The sequence below is a fragment of the Panthera uncia genome, chromosome B4 (assembly GCF_023721935.1).
Source record: "Panthera uncia isolate 11264 chromosome B4, Puncia_PCG_1.0, whole genome shotgun sequence".
NCBI lineage: Eukaryota > Metazoa > Chordata > Mammalia > Carnivora > Felidae > Panthera > Panthera uncia.
The window spans coordinates 57,973,011-57,993,562 of NC_064809.1; the positions used below are offsets into that span (position 1 = coordinate 57,973,011).

The following is a 20,552-nucleotide window of genomic DNA, read 5'->3' on the forward strand; positions in this document are numbered from 1 at the left end:
TAAGTGTTCATCGAACAAATAAAAGTTGACCGTTGTTTAACCTGTAAGAGGACCACTATGCAGAATCAGTAATGCATTTGAACACTAAAAGGCTTAAGAATACTCTGAATCTGCAAATTAGTATTTACATTTAGCCATAGTGAGTAGCTAAATATTTTAAGTAAAGTGGAAGAACCATTTAAATATTATAGAGCAATAACCCTGAACCAGACATCATGTAAGGCACTAGGATATATGGAACTTTGTTTAAACCATCAAGAATCTTACTTACCTTCATTTACAGATGAGGAAATAGACTCAGAGAGCTGGGGTAATCTACCTCAGATGCCATTATTTCAAAACTCTTTGCTCTCTAAATCCCCCAAATGAGCAACAGACTCCATGAACATGACATTAAATAACTAATCTTTGACATACAAGTATTGAATCACTTTTGTAAAGTTCAGCAATTTTTCAGGAATTCCCTTAGCTAAAACTAGTCCAAAATCTGATGGCAATTAACTTGCCTGATAACCTTACCTAACCCAAGAGCAGTCTTTCAGCTTAATTACCATCTCAGCTAATTACTCATGTTATGGCATGGGCTATGCAAGTCTATTAAAACCACTAGACAGAATTCATGGTGGCTTTACGGTACACAGCTCTCATTCCCACAACTTACATTTTGCTGGTATCTTTACTCTCTGGAAGAAAGCCAGAATTTCTGAATAAAATGTATCAGTCCTAACAATGTGGACATGATTATTCCAGAAAGCCAATGGAGAATTGAACAAGATCTTACAGTAATGACTAGGACTGGGAAACAAGAATTTTCTTCAGCACAGTGGGAAGAAATCCTTTTATTAAGGTTATGAGAATCAGAGATGTGAACATCCCTTTAAGTTCAAAATAAATGATTTAGGATGGGCCTCTATTTCAAAGAGGCACTGAACAAAATACAAATCGTTTTGCTGTAAACATTTGGGTTTGCAGCATAATTCCATATTAAAACTTATTAATCAATGTTGGGTCACAAAACATCCAAAAAACTGACTTCTATGTTCACTGGCTGATGGATGAAAAGTTAAAATCCTCTTTCAGAGTCCTAGGAAAATCATTTTCTCCTTTCTGGGTCTATTTTTTGTTAAGTAAAATCTATGGCGAAGACTCTTGATATTATTATCAGCATCATCATTAGTTATTAGTGTTGATTAATGGTTATGCTGCTGTATCTTTTAGTCTAAGGGCATGTTTTTGTTTTTTTTTTTTCTGATTTACTCACTATATATAATTTCCCTTGGATAGCTTTGTCCCAGTCCAAAATGTCATGTACCATGTATTCTCTAGTGATGTAATAAATATTTATACTCATTTAATAAATCTTAATTGAGTATCTACTATATACCAGGCACTGTTCTATGCTCCTGGGACACCTTAGTGAATAAAAAAGACTGAAATCTTATCTTTGCGACACTTTATCTTTTCTAGTGGATTGTCCATTTTAGACTTCTCTCCAGAATTCCAGACTCTTTTATTCAGCTTCTTGTGGGTCATAATGCACTTGGAGACCCAAATTGGACCTAGGCACTTGGATACTATCAGGTACACTGAGATTATAACATTTCTTCAACTTACTCCTGTGGACCCCTGATGATTTAGGTTGAGCCCCACTGCTCCACCCGCCACCCCTAACTATCCAGGGCCAGAGACCTAAACCACGTTCCCCTCACCTTCAGTAAATGCTCCACCCGCATCCTTTCACATCTATCATTTCTTCTCAATCTCCAGTGGCCTTTCATAGCAGCTTTCATGATTGTTACTGGGGAATGAACTCTTTCTGCCTATTCTTCTTCTTGCTCCAGGATAGCCCCTTGTCTCCATTTCTTGTTGTTCCATGGAACATGCTTTCTAAAATACACATCTGACCATGTCTCTTTGGTTTAATATCCCTGAAAGGCTTCCTTTAGCTTTCAGGATCAAGTAAAGATTTCCAAGCACACCATGCCCTTGTGATCTGGCTCCTGGTGCCCCCATGGTTAGCCCCACTCTTTCTCTAGACAGACTCAACTGTTCCATTCTCATTTACCTGACTTATTTGAGCATCTGGCATGACCTTATGAAGCCTCCCTTCCCTCCATACCCATGGCAGGCTCTACCACTGCACAGAGCCATCACCTCTCCTTTAGTACGTAGATTTCTTTGTCTCCTAGATTTCATCAAAGCCTCCTGAGGGAAGCTAAACCTTGAACCCTAAGCAGCCCAGCACCTGGAGCACAGTAAGCACTCAGCCTGTGCTTGTTAAATGAACAAACCATTCACCAATGGGAAGTACTTTACTGGCCTGCTTTTTTTAAAGGCATTTTATATCTTACTTCAACTATTGCAGCTGAAGGACTAAGAATTCTAATTCCTTAAAATATTGGAGAAGACTTTTCTCCTTCCAAAGGATGTCTTTTGGTTTTGGGCTTTTTCCTACTTTTTCTCCAATACTTGACTTACATATATTTAGTCTTTGTTAAGTTTTGCCTCATTCTTCAGTAGGTGAAGCACAGAGAAAGGTAAAATCATAGACATTGGCCCCAGAAAAATTTGTATTTGGGCCCTGGTTCAAACATTTATTTGCCGAGCACCTTGGATAAGTAATGAGCTTCGTTGAGCCTCGGTGTACATAAAATGGGTATAATTAAATAACATGCAAAGCTGCTAGCACATATACACTTAGATTCCTTTCTTCCTGACTGTTCACACTTTCCCTTTAAGATACACACCTTGCCTGGAATATATTCCCCTTCTGTCAAAATCCTTTGTAAGGCCCAACTCCCCTCATAATCTTCTCTGTGCAACTGCCCCTAGTTCTTTTGGCCAGAAAGACCTGTCCTGTCCTCAGGGCTTCTGTGGCTCCACGTCTTATTCATTCTGTTCAACTAATCTATGCTGAGTACCTACGGTGTGCTGGGCCTTAATTTAGGTGCTGGGAATTTAGGTGCAGTGATCAAATCAGATGTATAAATGCTGAAGTCGTAGTGGAGAGGAATAAACACATCAATAAGTGTAAAAACAATTCTAGGGTCAGATTAATATAGGTGCTCTAAAGGGTGACAGGACAGAAGTAATTGGAACAGGGGTGTCAGGAAAGGTGCCAGGCATGGAAAGCGTTAGCAACAGCAACTGCAAAGAGAAGGCACCCCCGTGCCAAGGCTCTGACCAGGGAAGAAGTGTGAATTTCCAAGAAAAAGAAAAGGACCAATGTAGTTGAATTATAGTTGGCTAAGGAAAGTGGAATGAAGCAGACTGGGGCCAGATGGTATAAGGGGCCACGGGAAAGAGTTTGGATTTTATACTAAGTACCACTGAAGGGTTTTAAGCAGGGGGGGGTAACCGTATAATTTAAGATTTCTCCAGATGCTGTGTTTGTATGTCCATTATACCTCTTACTAGAGTTCGGATTTGCACTATAGTTTCTAGTGGACGTAGCTGTCTTTTCCATGACAGTGTGGTTCTGTGAGGGCAGTGATGATGTTTTATTCTTGTTTCGATCAGCACCTGTGTACAGCGCTCCTGGAAAATTCTTGCCAAATTAAATTGAAATATCCTGCAGCCTCTGTCTTTCTTGCCTGCAATTGTAATAATTGTAATTGCAGTACTTCTAATCGCTGTAGGAAGCTTGCAGTTGCCAACCCGCTCTGAACGGGTACATTTTTCCCATTTGAATTCCTCTCAGGCCTTCCTGCAATTGTAGGGATGTCAGCTGACTTCCTGTCTCCCTGGCCAGGTCTACTCCCTGCCCTGAACTGAATGTTTATAGTCCCCCCTCTGCAGAGCACGCGGCCCACTCCTTGGGGGTGCTGGGTGCAGCCGGCCTGGCCCGCTCTCAAAGGAACCACGGCTCCTAGCTTTATGCACCACACAGCATCAGATAATAACACAGTATTTATTGACCACTTGTATGTGTCAGGCACATTACAGACGCAGTGTGCTTTTCCACTGGCAGTGCAACTTTGGGCAAGTAATCAGTCCTCTCTAAGCCTGCTTCCTCATGTGCAGAACGGGGACAGTATTAGCAGAGTGCTACCTAGGATTGTTACAGGGCCTCAGAAGAGATCCCGTGTCAAACACAGCACAGCACCTGGCTCACAGTCAGCCCCTCATCAAATGTCAGTTATATTGTAGGAGTACTGTCAGTACGCATGATTTTATTTGGTTCTTACAGCAACTCTGCAAAGAAAGTCTTATTATGTCCAGGGCCCACATTTATCTAGTATGCATAGATACGGCTGTACTGGTTGCTAAAACCATTGTAATATTTCCTAGTTGCCAAATTAGCCACTGTCCCAGCCTTAAAATCCCCCTCTCCCCCTATGACCCTGCAGCCTTCTCTGCCCAGGTGCTTCCCTTGGGATCCCTGCCTCTCTCTTCTCTCCAGGATCCAGAAACCACAAGGACAGGGACAGGGACAAGGTCCCGCTCAGCAGGAGGCCTCCCAGATCCAGCCACATTCAGCAGGTTTTATTCTGAGCGCTGACTGGCTGACTGCACTTATTTCATTGATGGGTAAAGTGAAGTTTGGGGTGGGGGGGAGGTCAAGTCACCAATCTTGTAAATGGAAATCCTAAGAAGTCAAACTTCAGAATCTATTACCTAGGCTGATTCCCTCACACTGAGCTTCTCCTCCACACTGATTAGGAAAACTAACAAAACAATTTTTTGGCTTTTTAAAAAAAAATTTTTTTTTAACGTTTATTTATTTTTGAGACAGAGAGAGACAGAGCATGAACGGGGGAGGGGCAGAGAGAGAGGGAGACACAGAACCGGAAGCAGGCTCCAGGCTCTGGGCCATCAGCCCAGAGCCCGACGCGGGGCTCGAACTCACGGACCGCGAGATCGTGACCTGAGCTGAAGTCGGGCGCTTAACCGACTGAGCCACCCAGGCGCCCCAATTTTTTGGCTTTTTGAACTTGCAGAACTATCTCCTGGACACCAGCAGTTTCAATTTCTGATCAGTTCAGGAAGGAGTCAATGTTATCTCAAGTCAGCGCCTTGCTCTCGTCTTGATTCCCCATCCCACTCCCATCCATGAATCTCATTTAAACACGATTTGGCCCAAATTCTTCACCCTCACTTCTAGCACTGAGGAGAATCTTTGAGATGATGACCCTATGGATAGCCACACTGTTAAGTACTTACCATTTCTATCTCTATTTTACAAACTAAAAAGAAGACAAGAAAGATGTTAACATGCACAAAAATGTGGTAATTCATGGATATTACATATGACTACTAAATCAAAAATTAGAATAATGTAGAGGGTAGACCCCACAATGACAAATGAAATCCAGAGTTGGGAACTGAAAAGGACCCTTCTTAAATTGAAGACACGTGTCTGGACTTAAAATATGGAAAGTGAAGGTGGTGTCTCCCTCAATATGCATATTAACTTCTTAATTGTGCATTCTGAGCTGCAGAGACCCCCTTGGTTTGTTCTGAAATGTAAACATTTTTAGCAGTGTCTTATGAAGTTCTAAAGTCTTTAAAATAGGTTTTAAAGATTGAGCAGTTACATAATTGGCTTAATTAGATCCAATTACACAATTAGCATAAATTGGAAACAATAGAATCAGAACATATAATTTCATAGTTATGACACATAATAATAATGCAGAAATTAGGTTGGCAAATGGTGCTAACACAGGAGGTTTGCATACAAATCCTAGAAGATTCGATGTCTTCCATGAGCCCAAACATCTCCCCCTCCAACAGTTACTGCTCAAAATGCTTAACAATAAACAAGACTGATTTTGAGATCTAGACACAGAAGACAACATCTGGAAAATTGTTACTAATGGGTGACTAGAGAGATTTCTTTCCTATCTCACTGAAAGGACCATCCCTCTTTCTGAAGTCTCAATAGATTATTGTAAGGAAGAATTCATTCTTTTTTTTTTTTTTAATGTTTATTTATGTTTGAGAGAGAGCAGGGGAGGGGCAGAGAGAGAGGGAGACACAGAACAAGAAGCAGGCTCCAGCCTCTGAGCCTTCAGCACAGAGCCTTACCCATGAGATTATGACCTGAGCCGAAGTTGGAAGCTTAACGAATAAGCCACCCAGGCGCACCAAGAAGAATTTATTCTTTTTTTTTTTTAATGTTTATTTATTTTTGAGAGAGAGAGAGAGACAGTGTGAGAGGGGAGGGGCAGAGAGAGACAGAGACACAGAATCTGAAGCAGGCTCCAGGCTCCGAGCTGTCAGCACAGAGCCTGACGCTGGTCTAACTCACAAGCGGTGAGATCATGACCTGAACTGAAGTCAGACGCTTAACTGACTGAGCCACCCAGGTGCCCCTGGAAGAATTTATTCTTAAGTATGAGTTACATTGCAAAACCTTCCACTGTGCATGCCTCCCCCTCTGCCAGGAGAGCAGCCTCAGGCACACTTCTGAGCACATGCACGTGTGGGAGGGACCGGGTTTGAGAAACACTGCAAGAGGGGACTAAATCGTCTTTTCTCTCTCATCAGCCACGTGATTTCTAATCATACTTGGATCATTCATCATACTTGGTTCCAGTGGCCTAAGCCTTCCTGCTGCATCTTTGTCTTCTGATTTAAAGGAGGGGAAAGATGACATTTGACTAATGAGAAATTCACGTTCCAAACTCCTTGCAGCTCTTTTGGTGTATCTTTCTGTAAATTATGTACCACAACCAGAGGGCTAAGAAGAAACCATTCATTTGTTAGTTGACTTGTTACTTTATTATTCACTCGCTAAACACTTTGAGCTTCCTGGGGGAAAGAGACTATTTCTTACTTATCCTTATGTATCAAACCCATACATCGCTGCTAGGATATAGGAAGCACTCACTGTTCATGAAATTGACTTTAAGGCATATTTCAGATATTATTACCTGCCCTGCTATTACAAAGAACCAAGGGCTACTCTATTCCTGCTTGTGGCCTTCAAGAAACTTAACTGTTTTTAGTGTCAAAGCAATTATTATGTTAACAAAAGCATGAGTTCAATTGTCCTAGCTGACATCTCCATGCTAGCCGGAAACAGTTTTTAGTTAAGAGCCAAGTCAGTGGAAGAGTGTAAGAGTGCCGTGTACTAAAATGAGAAAGTGATCTCAAAAACCCATGCTCGTGGGGGGTGGCCAGCCAGGGTCTTGGTTGCAGCCCAGTACGGCAGAGCACACGGGCAAGGCAGCAGTTCTCTGAACATGCACAATACCCCTCTCACAGACACCTGCGGTTTTGATCCCGCTATTTGCCAAATTAAGTACTAAATATCCCCAAAGGCCCCTGTCATATCTCAGCAAATGAACACTGAAAATCTGAAAATGTCCTCAAAATGTTAGAGAAACATCTAAAAGCCTTGGGCATTTTTTCTAATGATCTCTATTTTGTTTGTTCCTCCTCAGTCATCATCCTCTGGGTAATGGGAGAAGCCAAAAGGCTTAGTGATGCTCAAAGGCCATTACTAGTACAGGCTGGAGGATTTATCCTTTTATACCCTTCCCTCCATTTATTGGGTTCCCTTTCATTACTTTTACTTTCCAGCATGGTCCTTCCTTTTCCCTTCTCATTTTCTGTTCCCCACAAATACTAGCTCAAAATATCAATTCTCTTATCAAAAATGAGGGCTCGCTTGCTGAGAGAAAATATATTCCCCCGATACCTTGATCAACTCACATCTCCCCTAACTATATCCCAGAAGATGCTTTGTGTTCACTCAGATACTCAGACAGTGGTGAGACTCGAACAACTTATTGTCGCATCTGAAGGCAAGGGCAAGGAAGGTTTAAATTTCTTTTCATATTTCAGAGTCTTGAGCCTATCACTGGGTGGATGTAGAGGAACAGGTATATTTAGATTCTAACCTCTAGAAATAAATGTATTTACAATGTATGTTTTAATGCATATTCATATAAATATTCCTTATTGACATAGTAATAAAGTTGAAGCACTAAAGGTGACAAACTATACATGGAAGGGAGAGAAATATCCCCCAAAATGTTATGTTATTTTTTTAATATAATTAATTGTCAAATTGGCTTACATACAACACCCAGTGCTCATCCCAACAAGTGCCCTCCTCAATGCCCATCACCCATTTTCCCTCTTCCCCCACCCCCGTCCACCTTCAGTTTGTTCCCTGTATTTAAGTCTCTTGTGGTTTGCCTCCCTCTGTTATATTCTTGCTTTCCTCATGTCACCAAAAGGAAGGAGGAACTTCCTGAGGGTCCCAGAGTACAAATCAGATGTACTTAAGCAGTGTGGTAGAATTCATATGAGTTGTCTGGTGAATATGAGGAACTTCCTCATTTTCTTTTGCATAAACACTTGAGGGTAAGAGCTACATCAATTATGAAGAATTTAAAGCTTTAAAGTTCTGCTGATAAACAAGCACTTAAATCAGCTCGGTAAATGAAGCTATTTTTAAGGACAAAAATAAAGGTGGTAGGAAAATGTCTGGAAGGTTTCCTACCAAACTATTAAAAGTAGTTACCTCTGGCTTGGAGACAGAAAAGATATAGAGTTTGAATTGAGTTATAGATGTGATTCAACTTGCTGTGTGCTCTAAAATCTCTCTCTCTCCTCTCTCTTTCTCTCTCTCTATGTAGATCAGGATTTCAAGGCCATAATCTCCACAGAGCTTAGAGTCACAGATTTTCTATATTGGGTTCATTAGCTACAGATTTTTTGAACTTTTCCAGAAAGGCTATTCCAGTAAGTGAACACTCTTTGGTGCAAATGACTTTTTGTTTCCATCAGTACCGAGCTTAATAATTTCACTCTTCCTTCTCCTGGCCATTGAAATTCAGAAACAGTGCCTGTTGTCTTGGATGTGCCCTGCTTGGATGAGAATGAGACAGTTCAGATTGGAATGAGTTTATGAGCTCTTCTCCCTCCCATCACGGTCCTGGAGAGAGCTGATGGAATAGGATGGGCAGAAACATGGATAAGTGTGTGGGCACTTAAAAATTCAGGTACAAGTGCCTGGCCAAATGCTGATTTCAATGTTAAGGCTTAACAGAGGTCAATCAACACTGTTTTATGGTAAAAGCCACCTGTGATTTCCTTATTACAAAACCCCAAAGCTCTGTCTGACCTGTCTCTTCTTTATGGCCTCTCTACAGCAACTGATGCTGTTGAAATTGACATTGCAAGGCTTGTCTCTTGCCTTTTGACATACTCTGCTTCCTGGTTCTCCTTTTGCCCTTTTTATTGTCTTCCTACTTATTTTATGTGTCTTTCTTCTTTCTTCCTGAATGGGGATCTCGCATGTCCTGTCTCTGGCTTTCTCTGCCTTTCTCTCTACACAGTCTCCCTTCTCTCATTTCTCTCTAATTTGATGGCTTCAACTGTTACTCCATGTGGACAGTCACAGTGAAGACTGTCAATTACCGAGTACCTCCAGTATGCTAGCCATGTTTAACGTATCATCTCACTGATGTCACAGCAATTTTCTCCCTTTTGGATGAGAAGACAGAAGCCTTGTATGGTAGGTTCAAAGATTTACCCAAGATATCGCAGACCACACAGCAAATAAGTGACAGAACTAAGGCGTAAGCCCAGATCTTTTGGGCACTAAGGCTCATGTTGTTACTACCCTGTCCCTCCTAATTTATGACTTAGCTTCTAGTATCATTTTAAAATCAAAAGTGTTCTTTTCTGACCAGCTTCTGATCTTGCGCAAGGCCTTCTGAAACTGATACACCACCTTTCTCCCAGTGACCAGGCTCACAATGTCAGGTGTCTTGGGCTCATATTGGCCCCCACCCTAATCTCATCAATTGCCAGATAGCACCTCTGATTTCATCTTTCCCCTCTCCCAACCAGCCTATGCACCACTGCCTGATGACTGTTCTAGGCCACATCATTCCTGTAGTGAAACCCTCCAGTGCCTTCTCATTCCTAATGAAATGATGGCCCAAACGGACACTTACTACTCAAAATTCCAGTCTACTTTCCCTATAATATCTCTCAGAGCTTCATTACAAGTTGACTCTGTGCCACTGAAACTGGGCCGGTGTCCCCCAAATTCCACCTGTATGCCTTTGTGCCAGATGCTCCCTCTTACAGGAACTCAATCCATCAGACACTCCCAATCTGCACAAATCCTACTCTGTCTGATGGATTGCCCCCCAACACACCCACACCCACACCCACACACACTCTCCCTTCTACCACCTCCCAGTTGGATATCACTCTATATCTTTAAGCCTTTACAGATTTTCATTTGTTCCACCCTTGAGGAACTTGGCCTGTTCTACTTCTGGTTTGTTATTCTCTTCCCCCTCTTATTAAGCTCTAAGTTCCTTGGCAGAGAAGGAATGTGTCAGACTCTTCAGTGTATTCCCCCAAATCTTTTAGTCCAAGGGACAGAGTGGATGCCCAGTAAATACATACTAATTATATTTACTCAAATTTTGATAACATACAGCAATGTGAGGTTGCATTTTAAACTTAATGCTCTATGTGTGGGGCACCTGGGTGGCTCAGTCAGTTAAGCATCTGACTTCAGCTCAAGTCATGATCTCACAGTTCGTGGGTTCGAGCCCTGCGTCGGGCTCTGTGCTGACAGCTCAGAGCCTGGAGCCTTCTTCAGATTCTGTGTCTCCCTCTCTCTCTGCCCCTTCCCTGCTCATGCTCTGTCTCTCTCTGTCTCTCAAAAATGAATGAACATTAAAAATATATATATAAACTTAATGCTCTACATGTCTTTTCTCCAGTAAACAGACACAAAATATTTCACATTGATGGTCTCGAGCATCTCAAGATCAAGAATGTATAAATAATGATTATGAATGCCTATCTTCAAACTGATTAGCTTTTTCCCCCTAATGTAGAAGGGAGAGAGTGCAGAAAAGGAAACATGGAGAAAAAGAAACAATATTAGGTTCTGCCCCTGTCACATAAAGAATGACATCATAGTAGGATGCAAACTACTATGCACATGAAACAACTTATAGGAGGATGTAAGTCAAAAAGGAGAAAACATGAAAAATGCTGAACAATAAAAATTCAATTTACATGTAGCTCTGCTATGACACATAAATATTGTCAGGTAAGACAAATTACTGCAATATTTACTTGTAGGATATTACCCTCCAAACATGCTCTTTGGTTGCTCCCTCTACTGCAGTATATGTCTTCCTATGTGCATGACCAGCTCCCAGAAGGACAGACACAGAGTCACTGTCACTTGGTTCTCTGAAGCTTTGGAACTGGTGTTTACTAAATGCTATCCTTGGGACTCGGCAGCAAGGAGGGTCATGACTCTTCTAAAGCCTCATTCTCAAATAGTGAACACTATCTTGTAAGAAGATTTTTGAGAAAAAAAAATCCAACATATGGCCATGTTTATTATAAGAATACATGAATTTATATTGGATGCAATAATACTAAACATGTGTCATGATACCCTTAAGTTGTAACTTAGGCTTCTTTTTAAACCACTTAGTTTTAATCTTCTGTGAAACAGAAGGAACTCCAAACCATGGACAACAACAGCCTCTGCTACTGATCTTAATGAGGAGTTATAAGCAACTTAGTATGGCAGAATCAGTACCAATCATTACTGACAATCCAAATTGTATAGACAGGAAGACAGTGTTCTCCCATTGAGATCAAATGTCATACCCTTCTCAAACACGGTTAAATTTCTTAAACTCTTGATTTCCGAAATTCAAAGAATTTCTTAAAGCGTGAATCTTCTGTTCATATTTGCCAATGGGAAAGTTCCAGATTTGGGGAATTGAGACATTAGCGAAGACATGAGGTCAGGAGATGACGGACATGACTGAGATGGTACTACTCACTGCAGAGAGAATTCTTCAGTAAATATCATCTGTGCCCTGGAGACTTAGATTTGGTTTATATAACCAAGAAGTCCATTAGAAACCAGTGAGTTAGCTAGCCTGAGGATTCTTCAGTGATTGACAGTCCTATTTGGTAGTTAACCAAATGATTGGGAGAACTTTTCCATTTTGGGAGAAGGGTAGGGTAGAGAAGGGGAAAGTATACAAAATGCAACATGGTCATGGGTTAAAATGCTCTGATCACTCACCACAATCATTTGAGCCACATAACTTTCAGGCCCAGTGTATTCAGTGGGGTCTTTAACCTTCACCAGGACTAGGAAGTACAAATAATGCCACATGTTGTGTTCTGACTTGATGTGTTCCTCAAATGAAACAGTTTTGTTATCAAACTTGTCCCTCTCAAGTCCTGCAAGACACAGAAAACACAATGTATGTGATTTGTCATTTAATCAGCATGCGCTTCCCAGCATAAAAACAAAACATAATAATTATGTGGAAAAAATGCTTTCTGTGAGTGTGCCAATTTAGAATGTTATGATTAAAAACAACACAGTACACAAGACCTCCAGAAAAAAAGGCCATAGTTTATAGATTTCTTCTCAACTAACATTCTCCAGCCTCCTCCACCCCCTGCCCAATGGGTCCTTAGAAATGTGCGGTCCTGTTATAGATGTAACATTGGAAGATAATTTAAAATATAGTCATATCAAAACTGTCCAATGAAACTGGACCACAAGTCTAAGCAGAAGAAGTAAAAATGATTGTGCAATAAAAGGCATGCTTGCTAATCAGGACAGGAAAAAAAGGTATTTTATCCAGGAACTTGGGTAAAAAGGGGAAAGTCAGCTGCGAGAGTCATCTTGAAAACCACTCGTAATCAGTGAAGGGCAAGCCAACGTCCACGGTGATCTTTTCTCCGAGTGCAATAAGGACTCTGACTTATCCAGCCTTTAGACTACTGTGTTCCTGGCATTTTGAGGAGGGGATGGTCTGTTCAATATCCAGGGTAGATTTTCAGCTGCTGGAAGGACACTGAGGAGGCTTCTGCATAGCAAAGCAAAAATCTTTTCTTTCAAGGGCTGAAGAGTAGATGAAAGAAAGTGAATGGAGATGAAGAAAAACATCTATGGAAAAGTGAGTCAGATCGCCAAATAAAATGGGATGTTGGGATTCAGTCTGGTTTTGCAGTGCAGATACTGGAGAAGAAACTAGGAAATTGGATTCCAATCCTGGCTCTTCTTTTGTAAGCATTTTTTTTTTAAGCCATTCAGGCATGAAGAAGACTCTTTAAATAGTAAGATATAACATACAATAAGTAAAAAAAAAATCTATCCCTAGTGAAAGGGTGACCTTTTATATTACCTTACTGGACATTTTAATGGAAAATACCATAAAATTAGATGAGGCCAATGGTGACGCCTCATCTTATTTGACCCATCATCAGCTCAGCATGACCCAAATAAAATCCATATTCTTCCCCAAAACTACTCCACCCACAGTCTGCCTCTTCATTCCATGGCAACTCCAGGCTTCCAGTCGTTCAAGCCAACTGAGGAGTCATCCTTGAATCCTCTCTTTCTCTCATCCATATCCAATTCATGTTGAAATTCTTTTGGGTCTACCCTCAACATAGATCTGGAATCTGGCCACTCCTCCCCACCTCTCCACAGCCTCCTCTCTTATCTGAGCCTTCATCATCTCTCACTTGGACAGCTGCATTAGCCTCCCAGGCCTTCCCATTTTCACTTTAACTCTCTGTGTTGGCCTATTCCCAACACAGCAGCCACAGCGATACTTCAAAAACCTAAGTAGAATGTGTCTCTCTTCTGTTCAAAGCCCTGCAGTGGTTCTTTTCCAACTCAAGGTAAAGGTCAAAGGCCTTACAATGGCCTATGAGTAGGGTTGCCAGATAAAATACAGAATTCTGGGTTGATGCCAGGTTTTAATTTCATATAAATAATGAACAATTGTTGAGTATTAGTATATCCCATGTAATATCTACTTGCTAAACTGGAAATGATTATGCCCTATAGCCTCTCTAACCTTGTCTCTTACTCTCCTCTCCCTTGCTAACTCTTATGCAGCCACACTGGCCTCCTTGTTCCTTGCATGCAGACTCCTGCTTCAGGGCTCCTGGACTGGTGGCTTCTTCTACCCACAGAGCTCTTTCCTCTGATGTCTCTTTGATGAACTTGCTCACCTTTTGCTCAAATCTCACCTTCTCCGTGTTGCTTAACTTGATCGCCCTATTTAATTCTACAACCTGTCCCTTCCCTTTTGCCAACACCCTCAATCACTCTTTCTCTTTTATCCTCTTTTTCCTAGAGTGCTTATCACCTCCTAGCAGACTGAACACAGCCATATCAAAGTTGTGAAATTAAACCGGACCACAAGTCTAAGATAAAGAGGTAAAAATGATTGTGCCAGAAAAAGCCTGCTTGTTAATCAGCACAAAAGAAAGGAATGCAAATTTATCCAGGAACTCAGATAAGAACTTATTATGTTTATTATTTATTGTGTGTCTATGAGCAGATATATTTGTCTTTTTTTCTTCAACAACAGTCCTAATAGCTTAGATTGGTGTCTGGTTTATCGTCAGCACTGAACACAATATTTATTGAATGAATTAAGAATATTTCACTAATAAAATGTTATTCCACTTGGGTGACTATAATCAAAAACAGATTAATAACAAATCTTGGTGATGATGTGGATGAACTGGAGCCCTCATACCCTGCTGGTGGGAATCTAAAATAATGCAACTTAATTTTAATTTTAATTTCAATTTTAATTTTTATTTCCTAAAGCACTTTATTTTTTATATATTTTTAAAACATAATTTATTGTCAAGTTAGCTAATATAAGTGTATACAGTGTGCTCTTGGCTTTGGGAGTAGATTCTCATGATTCATCACTTACATACAACACCCAGTGCTCATTCCAACAAGTGCCCTCCTCAGTGCCCATCACCCATTTTCCCCTTCCCGCCCCCATCAACCCTCAGTTTGTTCTCTGTATTTAAGAATCTCTTATGGTTTGCCTCCCTCTCTGTTTGAAACTATTTTTTCCCTTTCCCTTCCCCCGTGGTCTTCTGTTAAGTTTATCAAATTCCACACATGAGTGGAAACATATGATATCTGTCTTTCTCTGACTTATTTCACTTAGCATAATACCCTCCAGTTCCATCCACGTTGTTGCAAATGGCAAGATTTCATTCTTTTTCATTGTCAAGTAGTATACAGTTTGGCAACTCCTCAAAAGGTTAAACAAAGAGTTACCATATGACCCAGAAATTCCACTTGAAGCACCTAACCAGAAGAAATAAAAACATATGTCCACACAATAACTAGTACATGAATGTTCACAGCAGCATTATTCATAATAGCTAAAAAGTAGAAGTAATCCAAACATTCATCAACTAATGAAAAGATAAATAAAATGTGGCATATCGTACAATGGAATTTTCTGCAATAAAAAGGAATGAAGTAGTGATACATGTTACAACATGAATCTTGAAAACATCATATTAAATAAAAGAAGCAGGTCACAGAAGGCCACATATTATATGATTCCATTTATGTAAAATGTCCAGGATAGGCAAATCTTCAGAGACAGAAAGTAGATCAGTGGTTGCCGAGGACTGAGGAGGAGGAAAGGTTGGGGGTGGGGGATGGTGGTGAGGGCTAAGGGGTGTGAAGTTTCTTTTGAGAGCAATGAAAATGTTCTAAAATTAATTGTGATGATGGATGCCTGACTCTGAATATATATACTAAAACCCACAGACTTGTATGCTTTAAATGGGTGAGTTGTAGGGCATATATCTCAAAAGAGGTACAGAGAGAGAGAGAGAGAATGTTAAAGTAGATGTTCCCAGAATTCAGTTCAAACAATTACCTTCCTGTTGCAAGGTACATAGGGCTATAAAAATAATGTGTCTACTATCAATTAATCTGTAATATGGTAGAGGAAACAGAAAACTTGTGTTATATCCTGAAGTGGTGATAAATTGCCAAGGAAGCACAGAGGAGGACAAAATGAATTGTGACTAGGTACATTTTAAAAGGTTTAAAAGAGGTGTAAAGCTTTAAATGTCTAGCCTTGAAACAGGATTATGGCAAGTGGAAAAGAGATGAATGGTAATAAAAGCCAACTAATTTTTATTGAGCACCTATTTGTGCTGACAACAACGTAAAGATGTGTAAATATGCTCTGGTAATTACAGTAATCCAATCTGACCTTTTAGCACATGAGGAAACAGATTCAGAGGAATTTGGTGAATTGCTCAAGTTGACGCCTCGGTAGTGGAAAAATCGGTCAGTGTTTAAATAAAAACTTTCTGGCTCTAAAGCCATGTTCTTTTGCCTCCTGGGCGGAGGAAATGGCGGGGCAAAGCTACAGGTAAAAGCGGATCCCCTGTTTGGGGGAGCATCAACTCCTATGAAGGGAAAATTTGGAAAGGAAGATGAAATGGTGCATTTGGCACAAAGCGTGAAGAGCTTTAAGCACAAAGCAATGGAGACTGCACTTTATTCTGAAGGCCTCTGAGTGGAGACCAGCATGTTCAGAGCTGTGCATCAGGTAACTTTGTGTGGTAGGATTTAGAGGAAGACTGAGAGAAGAGGCTGAGGGTGGGGAGGCCAGGGGACTAGGGCAGTGAGGGGTGTAAAAGAGGGGAACTGCTTGTCTTTCATCTTCAGTGGTTCTTGCTCGCTAAACTTTATCGGCCATTCCCATGGTTTCAACCGGCATCATACTGGTGAGGTATCCCCAGCGCTGACCTTTCTTCCCAATTTGAGGTTCTATTTCCAGCTGCCTACTGGGTAAATCGTGCTGGGTAGCTTATGGGCATGTCACGCTCTTCTTCTTCACCTCTGTTAATGAAGTCTTTGTCAACCAGGGAACTTGAAGTCATCCTCGGACTCATGCTGTGACAATCCACCCTGTGCACATTTCTTAGAGTGACTCTGACTTTCTCGCCATTCTCCAAACAAACCAAGTCCTTTGAAAATTCTATGCCTCCATCTCCTCCCTTTCCTACCTCCTACCTTCTTCAAGACCCAGCCTAACTACTGCCACCACTGACTCTCACAAGGCACAACCAGCTAGTGGATCCTCCCTGTGCCCATAACATTGTTATGAAAATTTGTCTATTTCTATCTTAGCCTCTAGCACCGTACCGTCTGACTTATTTTTATCAGCACCAGGCATAGTATCTGGAAAACAGTAGGCATTCAACTAACATTAACAGAGTAACTGAAAAATGAATAAGACAGAGAGAGTAAAGAGAAGTTTTGGAATGAAAATTTAAGAGGGCTTGATGTCCAACTAGAGGTATAGATTTAGAAGCATCAAGCATGACCCTAAAGTCTGACCTGAATGACTGAATATATGGTAATATCACCACAGCAAGAGGAAAAAAAAAAGAGAAAGAAAAGACTGGGGGAAGATATGTTTGCTTTGGGGTGTGTTGAGTTTACGATGCCTGTCGAACAACCGGTGTTGGGCTGCTAGGTCTGAAGCTAGAAACTCTGAACAGAGATGTCAAGGTGTAAATATAGTAATTCAAGGATAAATGACTTAAAATTAACAATGGAAGCCACGGTATTGGAAGAGATGAGCAAGGCAAAAAGAAAGGAAGGATAAGAGGTACTTTGTGTGCTCAACACAAACGTTTCAGAATACTTATGTCGTATTTCCCACACAATATGACTAAGGTGAGGGCACATACCCACCCACCACCCAGGTGTGCCCGTCTATTCCTCTTCTCAGCTTTATTTTTCTGCATAGCCCTTGGCATCATGCATTCTATGTACGCTGGAAAATAAGCTCCATGATGGCAGTACACTTTGTCCAGTTGTGCTCACTGCAATATCGTGGCACGTAGTAGACACTCAATAAGTAATCACTGAACAAATAAATGCATAAATGACCTTAGTGTGTAAGTACAAATAAAGAACCAATATACTGAGAGAAGAACACATTGCCCCTCTCTGACAGTACAGCCTTTATCTCCTATGAAATCACCTAGAAAGATCTTTAATTCTAGGCACCAGATTCCCATCAATCCTTTCTCCATTCTGTTATTTTGTCACATCTGCTCTGTCAACATCTCCCTCTCACTGGATTTTCAGCCACTGGTAATTCAAAATTAATAACTAATATGGATATCAGTGCCAATTTGTTCCTGTGCTTTCTGCCCCAGCTCTGGCATCTGCTCATCATCACCCTATCATGACCGCCTTCTGGATCACTAGCAATTGTTTTCTGAGTCATAATGCTCACACATCTGGTCATTGCCTTCAAGGCTAGAAATGTCCCATCTGCTCTCTTTGCCTGTCGCAGAACCTACTTCCTCCTCTGTTGCTACTTGGGTGTCACTTGGTATGTGTTGTCCGGGAGCCGATTCTCTCCTACTGCGGAGATTTTCTCCTCTGTTGTTCGATACTATATCCCTCTTTGGATCACAGTTTAACACCCAACTCTTCTAAGAATCATTTACCAAGTAATAACTATATCATAGCCTACTGGTACAACCCCCAAATATCCCAACTGTTCAAATCATTCTTGTAACTAAGTTCTTATAATGTATACGGTACGTGTTAGATCTTACATATGGTAAGCAATTCCAGGAACAGATGCATATCTAGATATACATTATCATAATGCTTTTCACACATTTCTGCTAAAGTTTCTTTGAGGGCAGAGAGCAGAGAGCCTTTATGCTACTGAGGTCACAGGGATTAATAGCTGAAAGTGCCTGAGATTACTTTGCAAATTTTTCTTTAATTCTACATGATTTTATTTAAAAAATTTTTTTTAATGTTTATTTATTTTTGAGACAGAGACAGAGCATGAACGGGGGAGGGTCAGAGAGAGAGGGAGACACAGAATCCGAAGCAGGCTCCAGGCTCTGAGCCGTCAGCACAGAGCCCGACGCGGGGCTTGAACCCACAGACCGCGAGATCATGACCTGAGCCGAAGTCGGACGCTTAACCGACTGAGCCACCCAGGAGCCCCTAATTCTACATGATTTTAAATGTTCACATTAAATTTGTTTTACTTTGTAGCATTCTATTTGTTCTAATATAGAAAATACTCTTGGGGTGCCTGGGTGGCTCAGTTGGTTGAGTGTCCAACTTCAGCTCACGTCATGATTTCACAGCTCGTGAGTTCAAGTCCTGCGTCGGGCTCCGTGCTGCCAGCACAGAGCTTGGAGCCGGCTTCGGATTCTGTGTCTCCATCTCTCTCTGTCCCTCCCCTGCTCATGCTGTCCCTTTCTCTCTCTGCCTCTCTCTCTCAAAAATAAATAAACATTAAAAAAAAATACTCTTTACATTTATTCTTAGGTTAAAGTACTTAAATGGCCTCTCAAATTTTAGAATAAATGTGAAGCTTCTGGAAAATAGACCATGTTGATCTAATATCTCCTTATGCCTCCTGATAGATGACCCAATATCTCCATGGGAATGCAGATGCCACGGAAACAATACCCTGAATGTGACAAAATTTAATAACTTGGAATTGTTGCACCCAGGTTTTTTGTCTGCAGTATATGTCAGTTTAGTATTTACCCACTTTATCTTCCTTTTGTAGGTTATAAGTCACATAAATATAGAGATAATGTGGGGTGCCTGGCTGGCTCGGTTGGTTACGCATCCGACTTTGGCTCAGGTCATGGTCTCATAGTTTGTGAGTTTGAGTCCTACATCAGGCTCTGTGCTGACAGCTCAGAGCCTCAACCCTACTTTGGATTCTGTGTCTCCCTCTCTCTCTGCCCTTTCTTTGCTTGCTCTCTGTCTCTTCCTCTCTCTCAAAAATAAACATAAAGAAAATTTTTTAAAAAATAGAGATAATGTTAATTTGGGCTGATTTATTGAATAGTCATTCAGCAAATATTGATGAATGGTCCCCAATACATACTACGGAAGCATAAAAATAAATAAGGCACGAATCTGGATCTCTTAAAGAAGGGAAATTAATGTGCATTGAAGGCTTACTCAGTTAAGCATTGAGCTAGGAATTTTGATATATGTGGTCTCAATTATACTCCCCAAACCCCACAAGATGGCATTATATTCCCCACTTTCCAGATGAGGGAACAATAGTTCAAGGTGAAAGGAAACTTGGCCAAGATCACATATCCAAGATGTGGAACCAGTGTGCCTACTTAACTATAAAGTCCATGCCCTTTCTATGATATGACAGTGCATAGCATCCAAGAGAGATATGACAAGAGACAAAATACATAGAGCGCCATGGAGCAAAGTGTGATGCGAGGACTTGCTGCTGGTTAGTGAAACCAGAGAAGGATTCACGGAATAATGGCATTAGAGCTGGTCTTAGACAGAGGGTTGGAGTTCAATAGCTAAGGAGTTTGGGCATTCCGAATGGAAATACTATAACTGAGAGTCTCTACATTAAAGATGAGTAATGCAGTTAGGCTGGAAGTTGAGCTACAAACAGGAGAACATTGGGTGAAAAGGTGGGCAAAAAAAGAAGGAGGCTGATTGTGGAGCACCTCACAGGCCAGAAAATTTGGAATATTAGAGTTACAGACTGTGCCATGCTATTGATAGCCTTTTGAGTAAGAAAATGATGAATTCACACTGGAAAAATTAATCTGGCAGCATTGAGCAGGATATTTTGGATGTGAGCCAAGGTGAGCCTGCAAAATCAAGGTGTGGCTGTGGAATGTGTGGAAGAAAGACAGTGAGACTGGGAGAGCAGATTCATTAGCACATGGTAACTAGTGCA

At 41.0% G+C, this 20,552-nt stretch overlaps 1 protein-coding gene across 2 annotated transcripts in view; it reads right to left on the minus strand.

Annotated features, from left to right (window-relative positions):
• ITPR2 (inositol 1,4,5-trisphosphate receptor type 2) overlaps positions 1 to 20,552 on the minus strand; it is a 490,724-nt gene that overhangs the window by 36,480 nt on the left and 433,692 nt on the right. For both annotated transcript variants that reach the window (XM_049627177.1, XM_049627176.1), the window contains exon 55: positions 12,044 to 12,204. In XM_049627177.1, the coding sequence (XP_049483134.1) occupies positions 12,044 to 12,204 (161 nt within the window). The remainder of the gene's footprint in view (positions 1 to 12,043; positions 12,205 to 20,552) is intronic.